The sequence below is a fragment of the Chenopodium quinoa genome, unplaced genomic scaffold, assembly GCF_001683475.1.
Source record: "Chenopodium quinoa cultivar QQ74 unplaced genomic scaffold, ASM168347v1, whole genome shotgun sequence".
In the NCBI taxonomy this organism is placed as follows: domain Eukaryota; kingdom Viridiplantae; phylum Streptophyta; class Magnoliopsida; order Caryophyllales; family Amaranthaceae; genus Chenopodium; species Chenopodium quinoa.
The window spans coordinates 452,330-464,341 of record NW_018744020.1 but is presented as its reverse complement, the minus strand read 5'-3'; the positions used below and the strand labels follow the sequence as shown (position 1 = coordinate 464,341).

The 12,012-nt window shown below is 35.8% G+C and overlaps 3 protein-coding genes across 3 annotated transcripts; 2 read left to right on the top strand and 1 right to left on the bottom strand.

Annotated features, from left to right (window-relative positions):
• Positions 1-756: 756 nt before the first annotated feature.
• LOC110690230 lies at positions 757-7,035 on the bottom strand. Its single transcript, XM_021867063.1, has 5 exons — positions 6,076-7,035; positions 2,679-2,855; positions 2,125-2,304; positions 1,941-2,031; positions 757-1,170 (listed from the first exon to the last, which is right to left on the bottom strand). The coding sequence occupies exons 1-4, from the start codon at positions 6,964-6,966 to the stop codon at positions 2,002-2,004; spliced, it is 1,278 nt and encodes a 425-aa protein (XP_021722755.1). The 5' UTR covers positions 6,967-7,035; the 3' UTR covers positions 757-1,170; positions 1,941-2,001.
• Positions 7,036-7,630: 595 nt separating this feature from the next.
• LOC110690219 (glutathione S-transferase T3-like) lies at positions 7,631-8,707 on the top strand. Its single transcript, XM_021867050.1, has one exon. The coding sequence runs from the start codon at positions 7,631-7,633 to the stop codon at positions 8,705-8,707; it is 1,077 nt and encodes a 358-aa protein (XP_021722742.1).
• A 919-nt stretch (positions 8,708-9,626) lies between these two features.
• LOC110690218 lies at positions 9,627-10,580 on the top strand. Its single transcript, XM_021867049.1, has one exon. It carries the CDS (start codon positions 9,627-9,629, stop codon positions 10,578-10,580), a length of 954 nt encoding a protein of 317 aa, XP_021722741.1.
• Positions 10,581-12,012: the final 1,432 nt, after the last annotated feature.

Below are 12,012 nucleotides of genomic sequence, written 5' to 3'. Positions count from 1 at the left end.
TTATCCGTTGAATTGTATGATCCATATTAAATTGGTATCAAAATGTAAAATTAGCAAGAAATCAACAATCTTACTGGTCCCTGATGATTTTAATGGACTTCTGCTATATACAAGCCGGACACCTAACGATCTTCGAATAACTCTGGTAGCTTGCTACGGAACCTCAGCCACAAGTTCTGACTTCAGAAACAATTTCTGGACCTGGAATCAACAATGTCAGTGTATCTGTGTATGTACCTCATACGGCGCTAAACGCAATTGATTAAGACGATTGTTATTAAAGAGGTGCTGCAGCTGGCGATGCAGGTTCTGGTTGAGTGGTTTACAGTTTACACCTTTAACCATGCACAAAGGCATTAGCTCCAACAAGGTTCCATTACTGAAAACTGAAGTCAAGCTATCTCACTATATCAATGAATTTTCACCTGAACTAGTCACGCACCCAAAGAAAAAAAAAAAAAAAAATGATTCAGAAGCTTTGTAAACAAAATGGAAGACATTAACAATTGGTTTATGCAGCCCGTTTTCATAATAATTCGCTCTTCTCCACAGGCAAAGAGATTGAATGCATCCACAGTCAATACACTGATACAGAACATCAGAAGCAGGATCCTTAAACTCGCCAATACTATGATCCATCACAGAACTTCACCACTGGTTAAACAGAAATGTTATGGGTTAAACACTTGATTGAGAAAACTACAGAAGTATATATAAGAAATTCTACATTTGCTGTATTGGTTCGACAAGTTACCATTAAGCTGGAAATTTGATATACTCAGATTGATGACTTTTGATCGCATTGCTAGCAGATAGCTAAATAAGCCATATGGCTGTAGTCACAATGTAAAATGCAAGCATAGCTGAGGCTATTAGCATACAAGAGAGTAGCTGATTTCCCCCCCAACAATTAGACTGATCTGACTCCGTTTCACTAGTACACCCACAAATCACATACAATGAATTTGTGACAATGTACAAGATACTAACTAACTAGTGTATATAAGCATATTACAGTAGGAAATACCTACATCAAACACAAACTCTTTAGTTTTCCCATGCCTTTCTTACAACTCAATTAGAAAGGAGTATCTGAAACATTTCTGTTCTAATCTTCTGTTAGGAGGCTTGCTCAAACACAAGGCGATCTTCATTCAATATTTACAAGGCCTACAAACAGAAAGAAATGTGACAGTGGTCATCACATTAGATATGATAGTGAAAATTATAGGTATGCAGGCAGACATACAGACCAATCAAAACAAGGTCAGATGCCATCTACCGCTCAAACACACTATATTCTATCGCCCTATAATGCCGGACCATGATGATGTGCAGCAAAATAATGTGAGAATGGATAATGACATTTGCCAAAGTTTTAACAGAGTCCCCTATCTAGACTTCTAGAGTAACTTCACAATATGCTGAAGAAGCACTACAAAGATTTTTAGAGTTAAGGACTTAAGGAGTGCCATAGGTAATATGAATTTGCAGGGTATGAAACTCTGTTGTTACCACAACCTAAGGTAAACGAAGAAGAGGCTGGGCACAAAAACAAAGATGCAATTACATGTGACTGACATAATCCTATCAAGTTTAAGGCCAGAGTACCAGATGATTCACACTTAAACATAGCCCAATGTAAAAAATTTCAAGAGATCTAGAACAAAAGTCTGTTCTACTAGTTCAAAAATTTTCAATCTACTAATGCTAAGCCGATGCCAATTTTGCTATTAATTACACAGCAATATGCAAAAGAGAAATTAATCAAACATCAGTTGACCTTTCCTCATCCTAGAGAGGGTACCGAATCATACTTTTTAACAAAAAATATCATCATTTAAGAAAGCACTTCAATAACAAATATATGTAGTACTACAGTAGTACTAGTAGAATGAGAAGATAAGACGTTATGAATATTGAGCAAGTGAGAAGCTTACGTTATAATTGGCTACACAGATGATCCTGAATCAGAAACCCTTTAGGCAAACTATCCAATCACTACTTCACAGCATCTCCCATTGATGATAACTTCAATTTACGAGAGTAGAGAGGAAATGAACTGTCAGTTTCTATTTATAACTCATACAGTCATACTACATAAAAGCCAAGTATTCAACTCACCTCGCAATTAACTGATTCGACGCCAAAAGCAGAGCCTCCTCTCATTATATTTTCAATCTTCTGAGCTGAATCAAGAGTAGTTGTTTGCTCCAATTGAACATTCTCAGAATTACAATCTTCCTTATTCAAACTTCCATGCACATCTGCCTCACATCCATCAGCATTGACCTTACTCTCACTCTGTTATATGCATAGAAACAAATCAATTTAATTGCAATAGAACACAAGTGCATGATATGAAATTAATAACCCCTACAGGCAGCCACGGATAAGAAAAACAAGAGAAAAATGATCACCAGCATTAATTCAAATGTGAAAGGTCAACTAATCGGTCAACTCAAATATATATAATTTGCAGAACTCTTAAGAAATTCAGAAAGCACAACAATGTTGATGATTAAAGATATTAATGATCAGAATTATGCACTGGCAAGCGTAAAAAATTGACATGTTGCAAGTCTTGCAACTAATAAAAACAAAGAAAGGCCATACAAAATATGCTTAATAACTTATACATGCTACAAGTCTATCTATTGACTGAGATTGTAACTTACTACACATTGAACCAGTTCACTAGCTACATATCCTGTATCTGTAGCGCTATTATTTTGCATCTCAACAGCATCAGGTTTATCTCCTGGGCCTGCATAACTGTTGCTGACATTTGCAAAGTCTCCTTCCCTTTCAACAGCGGCAGGACTGTCCTTCGAACCATCAGCATGGTTGTCACCCTACAATATACATTCAACCAAATTTATCACACTGCACACATCAACTCACGGTATTTAATCAACCTTCACAGGTTAAAATATTGAGTAGTGAAAGAGTTTCAACCAAGATTAGTCTGTCTATACAGATTCCAGTGACCTATTTCATTATGTACGCGATATTGTAGAAAACTTGAGCAGTAGACATGTGGCTAGATATGAGGCCTAGAGTTTTATTGGAAAATATATTGCACTGATAATGCCTTCAATGTTATAAAATACTAACTATTAGCCTCATAAATTTAGGACAAGACCTATAATCTTTTGACATCTTGATTCAGGAATAAGACAAAACTCTAGGTTTCTGTAGAATCTTTCCAGCTTTTTAGTTTTTGCATGTTAGTCTTTCTGTCTCTGTCTCTCCCCCACCCAAGATGAAATTCTTGTTCGAGCAAATTCAATTATTTCTAGGGTTCATATGAATTTTTAGGTAAGAAAAAGAAACCCTACCAAACCGGAGCCTCTCACAAAGTACCCAGCCGGGGTTAGAATTGATCTCACGATTCATGGTTGTGAGATGACAATCCTTACCTCTTGATAGGGGTTTGGGCAATTTTTTTGGGACCCGGAGATTTTTTATTTTTATTTTATGTTTTTTAGTTAAAATTAGACATGAGTTTGGCCCGAACTAGCGGGTTTGGGCATGGTTTTTTGGCTTGGCCCAGGCCAAAAACTTGTCCCCAAAATGGGTCACCTCTTTTTTTTTTTTTAACAAAACCCAGCCCAATCTGTGATCACCTTTAGTTAATATAGAATAACAAGGTGCTAGTAATACAAATTTCTGATTGCATAAAGTACAATATAACAATGGAAGCATCTTAGCCAAAATACACATGGTGATTTGAATTCTTCACCGTATTCTTTAAATCCCTTCTCCTATCAATTACTATCAGTCTATCACTTGCTACTTTTGACTCAATATCTCAATGCACTAAGTTTGAAGAGCTTTTCCCAAAATTTTAGGTTGTTCAATGTTATATAAGGCTATTTTTTCAATTTACTTTTTTGCTAAAGTGAAACTTATTACTACCCTCATTTCTGAAGAAAGGAAACAAAATGGGTAATTAGAAATTTAATGTAAGAGAAATGGGTTGTGTTATTAGGGTAATAAGTTGTCTTGATTACTTTACCCATTTACCCTCTCCGCTCACTTACCTAAATCCTATTGCCAAGAAGCTTGGTTGCAAGGACGAATTATTTACTTAAGTGATGTTATTAGTATGGAACAAAACTAAGCTAAATTTAAAAGATAATTTTTACTAGTAGTAAATAACACACTTGGTAAATCAATCACTGATATACCCTATAGGAAATAGCCAATTCGGCTCTTACACCCAAGCATGAATACACCGAAGGGATACCGGTAATTCACACACTGTTTTTTTAAGCTTGATGATAATAGACCAGATTTTGGAGCTAAGTCAGACTTAATTTTCTTACAGTCACTAGATGAAGCCCGTGCGATGCACGGTTTGTTAGTATTTTTTATCAAAAAATATTTTTCATATTTATGTGATTAAAATTGTTATTATATTAGTTTTAAAATATTAGATAAAAATTCCTAATCTTAAAAGATAATATTTTGTATTTAATTAATTTAAATTTTAAAATCTCATTCGCCAATTTTGCTTACGTGGCATTTGAATTCTTTAATTGTAAAAGAAATTAATAATCTCTTATTTAATTGGCTACCACTTATATTTATAATCCTACATGGCGCGCTAAAAAAATTAAATCCTACGTGGCTCTCTAAAAACTCGGGAAAAACTCCCCTTTATATATATATATTAGATTGTAGTCTCTTCGTAATGCAAAGAGGTCATTGTTTGATATTTAGGTAAAGTGAAAAGAAAAGAAAGAAGGAATCAATTGAAAATTACAGAGTCCAGAATCAAGTTGTATATTCCTTTTTTTCTGGGCATAGATAATATCTCAAAATTAAATTCTTCCTTTCACAGTTATTATGCCTGCTACGACTAATTACTACAAGATTATTTTTGTAGCTTCTAGTCTATCAATAAAGATACCTTTTTTTTTTGTTTTTTTTTTTTTTTTGAGAAATATCAATAAAAATACCTCAGTTGTACTTCACAGTTACACTTGTCACCAGTCACCAAAGACAGTTATATAGCACTAGCAGCCAGCACTGGATCATTGATACAGTTTCTCATAATTTCCCTCTTACATGTTCATCACTCATCAGTTAGAAAGGTATCTGCCCAGTATTTAGAGGTAATAACAAATCTTCGGTGAATATGTGTGGCTTAGCACTGACAGAAAATTATAAAAGCCAATAATTCCATTTCTCATAGAATCATGACTCATGAAATTCTGGAAGTTTACAGCATATGAACCTAGGATGTTATATAGCTTGACCAAACTTATCTATGGATACATGGTAACTGACAATAAGATAGCGTCCTGGCTAGGATCAAGTAAGTAGATATTAGCCAAATTCTTATAAGATCATTAAACACCCACAACATCAAAAGCAACCTAACAAACTAATCAATAATTAAACACTAAGCAACAGTTAAGTACTGCAACTGTTGAACTTCAGTAAAGCACTAAACACCCATGACCAAGGAAATAGAAGCACAGAAAACACACACACAAAATCTCTTTGCAGAACTCACAACACACTTAAGTACTTCCCTTGTACAATGTGCAACTGTAGACGCATAACTCAGAATATTTTCAAAAAATACAAAAATACTCTAGTAGATCATAGAGGCTAATAATTAATCATTTATGCTACACTAATCTTTTTTTTTAAGAATTATTATTTGACGAAATGCTACACTAATCTATGTCTATCAAATTCAGTTCCTTCCCACATCCCTCAACACCCAAAAGGACAGCAACATATGTTAAAGCAGAAGAATATAATTTTCCATCATACAATAATCCTACATTTTACTCTTTCAAAATAATAATAATAATAATAATAATAATAATAATAATAATAATAATAATAATAATAATAATAATAATAATAATAATAATAATAATAATAATAATAATAATAATAATCCTACACTTTACATTATGCTCCAAACTAAGCATACTTATTCAATATACTACGTATATAAATAACCATACTTTAAATAACCATCCAAACTAACCATACTTATTCAATATATATAAATAACCACTTTAAATAGCTTTACAATAAAAAGCTCACCGGAAATACACAGGATTTCTCCAAGGACTGACTACCAGCACCCCCATCCTTAGACGGTAACGACGGAAGCCGATGAACATCCCATCCAAGAATCTTACAAATGACATGCCCAAAAGCTCTATGAGCCTTCCTCTTCTTGGTACTTGAAATAGTTACAGAATGCTGAACAACAGCAACACAATTCTTATACTTCCTAGAAAGTTTACCAGCTAAAGCCCCACAAACTAAACAGTAAAACTCCCCATTCTCACAATTCTTCTTATAATAACCCCTCAATTCCTCTTGTTCTTCAAAAACTTTCATAAAATACTCGAATTCCTCAACATCATCACCATCATCTTCCTCATCATCATCATCATTATCACTATCAAACAATTCAGAACAACAATCCAAACCCTTAAGATGAATCTTCAAACTTAACACCCTCTCCTTCTCCTCGGACGTCGCAGGCCGAGAAGCCGGGGCCGATTGGGGCTTAAACTTAGGCCAAATCGACGCAGAAGAAGATGGGCATTTGGGTATTGATTCAACAGGCCATTCTTTATCAAAAATGAGATGGGGTTCAAGGGATTTTGAAGTTTTCTGGGTTTTCTTGAAAATTGATGGAATTGAGGGTTTAAGATAATGGGGTGTTTGAGAATTAGGGTTTAAGGTTGAAGAAGGTGGACCTCTATGCCATAAAGAATGAAGGTAAATAACTTCATCCCTTAAAATTCTTTCATATTCTGGTGAAAAGGGGTATTGAGGAGGAGGAAGATGGTGAATTGGGTGGTTTAATGGAGGATTACAGGGGTTGTCATTTGGTGGATTTCGAGGAATTTGAGGGGAAATTTGATGAATTTTGTGGGTTTGGAAGGGATTTGTGTGAGGATTATAGTTTCCCCTTTGCATTTTTAGTGAGAAATTTTGAAGTTGGTCTTTGATGGTGTTGTGTTTGAGCAAATGAACTGTTTGTGCTACAAGAAACTCAAAAAGTGTACCAGGCAGTTAGGGCACACGGGCGTGTCACGTGTGATCAGAATATCAGATGAGATATGTTCATTTTTGCTTTCATTAATAATTAACCTAAGAGCACTCTCACCAATGGGGAGAAAAATGCCCATGGGGAGTTTTTGGGTTTTAATCCAGAAATAAAAGTCCCCATCAATGGGCTAAATAAAAAATGCCCATGGGCAAAACATTTTTTGATCAAAGTTTGGGCAAAATTAAAATCAGACCAATAATGAGTGGGCCCCACGTGCGACGCTGGCAATAGCGTTTTTTTTTTGCTCACCACGCCTCAAAACACAGCGTTTTGAGGAAGCGTGTGCTGCGCTTCAACTCAAAACGCAACGTTTTGAGGAAAGGAAAAGCAAAAAAAATACTAAATGCACCCCTGACAGGCGCGTCAGCACGCCCAATCAGGTGTCCTGTCAGGGAGCTTGGACCAATCAGGAAATTCCTGATTATTGCAACGGTTATATTTTTGTAACCGTTATTTTGTGCTTTTATTTGTGTTATTATTATTATTATTGTTATTATGTGTGAGTTTTTGAAATTAATAAAAAAAATAGATATGGATCCCAATAACCCCTTTTACTCACTACTTTCTCAAAATAGTAATGATTTAGATGAGAATTTCATGAATCAACCTCAATTTCAACTTTTCCTACAAAGAATGAGCAACACCTCTCTGCAAAATCCTCCACAACAACAAATACCTCCACAACAACAAATACCTCCACAAATTCCAACTGAAAACACTGATTACGAGCAATCACCTCCTGTATACCAAGGAAGTAACTCTCAGTACGATGATAGCCAAGAAGAAAATGTGCCTGAGACACCTCAATACCCTCCGTCGACTCAAAGAATGTCGGTGGGTTCCAACCAACGAGTCGCTAAAGCTAGTCGTATTTGGTCAGTCGCAGAAGATGAAGCTCTTATTGGGCTATGTTTAAAATACAGTGGAAATGCAATAGTGGGTACGGGCATGAAAGCAGCTGAACTTTGGCGACAAATATCTGTGGCGTACGACATGGTTCAAGCTAGGCAGCCAGAAATACTACCACCCAGAAATGCAAAGAGTTTGGAGAACCGTTGGAGAAGGATGGCGGCAGATGTACTGTTATGGACAAGTTGTTATGATGAAGCGGGTCTGTTAACTGGAAGTGGATTCAACGAAGTTAATCGAATTCAAAAGGCCTCGAAGTTGTTCCATATATCATCCAAACCACCACACAATTTTGTTTTTCCCCACGCTTGGGAAATGATAAAGAATGACCCAAACTGGAGGCCGAAGATTAGATGGGCATTGTCACTAAAGGAACGACAGGATTCTCAACTGCGTTCAGAAGGGGACACCGAGGATAGCAGTGGAAGTGGAAAGAGATCGAGAACTGACAGTGAAGCTGAAGGAGATGTTCCCGTTGGTGGGTTTTCATCAGGAGGTATACCCAGACCCGACGGGGTAAAAAAAGCAAAGGCTAAGCGTAAGGGAAAAGCTACTGCTCATGATAGTGCAATTTTAAGTATTGGTGAACAAATAAAGGCTTGTACTGAAGTTAGAAGCTTTGAGGCAAATTTACGGCAACAAAGGTTGGACCTTGAAAGGGAAAAGGAAAAGAGGAAAAACAAACAGGTCGAATTATAAGAGAAGAAGATGAAATTTGATATGTTGCAAGCCATTATGTCAAAAATGACGCCACTTACACCAGCTGAAGAAGCGTGGAAGGAGGAACTAATTCAAGAAGTGTATGGTGGAAAGTAGAGTAGTTTATTATGCATTATGATTTCAAGTTATGTTGCAATGAAATAAAAGGTATTTTGTTTATTATGTTGCAATGAATTAATTTTTATTATTAATTTTATCAAAAAATTAATCAATTTATATTACATTTTCATATATTTTGTTCAATTATGAGTCAAGTACTAGCTAGTGTGTGTAGATTTGTCTTATACAATTATGAGTCAAGTGGTTGGTTTTATCAACCATTGAACTGTCAAATCCCAAAAAGTAGTCAAGTCCAATTGTAGTTTTTGTTTTATACAAGCATTGAGTAGTCATTTCATACATAACTTGAACCGTATGACAAGCATTGGTATTGATTATTAAGAATTGAGTAGTCATGTATTTTGTTTTTACTATACATTGAGTAGTCTTTTCACACTCAGCTGAAGGACATGCACTGAAAAGCTTTCCTATTTAAAGGTGTGAAATCCATAAATTGATCCACAACACCAAAACATTCAAAAACCAAACACAGAAAATGTTTTCCATAAGCTCAACCTCAAGCTCAAATTCTTCTGATTCAGATCAATATGCGGAATTTGATAATCTAGTTGACGAATTTGTCACAAATCACTTACCTAACATAATGCTTCCTCAACCACCTCCATCCGAGATCGAAATTGTAAATGAAGATGAAACTGTCCCGCAGCGTAGGGGAGATAGAGAAAGGGAGAAAGGGCATTTGCAATTGTACAATGATTACTTCGCAATAAATTCTGTGTATTCCGAAAATCAGTTCCGTCGTCAATTTTGAATGCACAAACCTTTATTCTGTCGGATTATGAATAAAGTGGTTAAGGGCGATCCATTCTTCCAGCAGCGTAGGAATGCAGCTGGTAGGCTTGGCTTATCACCTCTGCAGAAATGCACCGCTGCAATAAGAATGTTAGCGTACGGTGTTGCTCCGGATGCCGTAGATGAATACATACACATGGGTCAAACAACATCTAGAAAATCAATGCAACATTTTACTCAAGGGGTGATCAAGCATATTGAGGCCGAGTACTTAAGAAGTCCAACAGATGAAGATTTAAGGAGAATCCTTCACCAAAATGAAATGCGTGGATTCCCGGGCATAATCGGTAGCATCGACTGCATGCACTGGGAGTGGAAGAACTGTCCTATGGCTTGGAAAGCACAATACGCAGGTCGTAGCAAGAACGCAACCCTTATCCTGGAAGCTATTGCGGATCAAGATTTATGGATTTGGCATGCATTTTTTGGAATACTCGGCTCTTGTAATGATCTTAACGTCCTATACCGCTCTCCGGTGTTTGACGATGTTTTGAAAGGTCGGGCACCACAAATTAGTTTTATGGTAAACGGCCATGAGTACAACATGGGATACTACTTAACAGATGGTATATATCCGAACTGGGCAACATTTATACAAGGTATCACATATCCTCAACTCCAGAAGGACAAGTTATTTGCAGATAAACAAGCTGCAGCTCTGAAAGACGTTGAATGTGCGTTTGGAGTTCTACGGGCTAGGTTTGCCATATTACGACAACCCTCACTTGCTTTCGACGAAGACATTTTGAGCGACATAATGAAAGCTTGTATCATTATGCACAACATGATTGTCGAGGATGAACGACACAATTACACTCGTGTCGAAGTTTTGAGAAGGTATTATGAAGAAGATCTCCCTCAGCTTCATAGAGCAAGGTCCGGTCCGAGTACAAGTGCCACAGTGAATAACAACGAGCCTTTCGAATTTGACGTTGGCTGACCACCAAACGTTAATTTTGACGCGTATATTCAAAGAAGAATTACCCTGCGTGATAGCCAAACCCATTTTTCTTTGAAAGATGATTTAGTTGAGCATATTTGGCAAAAATACGGTCGTACAAATGAATAAATAGTTTTGTAATCGTTAATTTATTTGGTTTGTATGATAGGTGTACGATCATTATGTTCCAATGTTGTAATCGTTAATGTTGTACTAATAAAAATGAAATTTCGCATAAAATAATTATAAAAATAATTAATATTGTACTCATAAATAATTTAATCAATAAAAAAATTTAGTTAACAATAAAATTAAGAAATACTAAATTACAAATTTAATGATGTGTAGGAAAGATAAATATTGGTGGGGTATAGGGTTAAAAATAGGAGAGAGAATGGTGGGGATTATAATTTTTGACCATTAGTGTAGAAAAAAAATGACCAAGAAAATGCCCATGGGGAGGAGGAGTGAGAAAGTGGTTAGAGAGAGATTGGGCAACCAAAAAAATGCCCATTAGTGGCAATGCTCTTAAAGAACCGCTAATAAGAGCATGAGAAAATCCATGTTTATTACCGTGATAAACAAAACTTATTTTATCACGGAAATCAACAACGGCATATGTGTCATATCCGTAATATAATTTTATTTTTTTTGACAAAGAGAATTATATAAATAAAGAGCAAATTACAACCTAGGCTAACAGAAAGGAACTAAAATACAAAGCATACACGACAAATATATTACAAGCTTTGGTAATATAACCTATGTAAAGGAGAGCATTGCCGCTGCGAACATTTGGACGGAAACTTGCAAGACAAACCCCGTTAAGACTTACCTGGGAGCTAAGATATTGTCGTCGCCATAACTTTTCTTCGCTCTGGTTTGGGTATGTTATCCGTAGTATAAATGGATTAGAAAGATTGTCAAATTTTTACTTTACGCCAAACTTTAAGTGCATGATTAACTTTTGGTATTATTAATGATTTGTATGGTGATGATAATCTACTGGAATTACAAGTGTGAAAGGTGGAACTACTAGATTATGTGTTATTTTATATTCCCTCTACATGAACAGTTTTGCTCGATATATTTAATCATGTTGTAAAAGGTGTAATCGAGCATAAGGGCTTGAGTTACTCTTGCATGAGAAAGTTTGGCAACAAGATTTTATAGTATTCTTAATTCGTTCAAACTTCAGATTTAACATCACGCAGTGAACTGTTTAATGGAGCATTGGTTTAGACTTTAGATAAGTACTCCCTTCGTTTTTTTAAATGTCCCCTAGTGACATTCCACGCATATCGATGCAAAATTTTAATCAATAATATCCTTAATTATGCAAAAATTTCTGGAATGATAATCCAAAAGGATACAACATAGCAAATGGTTATAATTAGCTGAACACTCAACACAGTAAGGTTGAGTGGAGTGA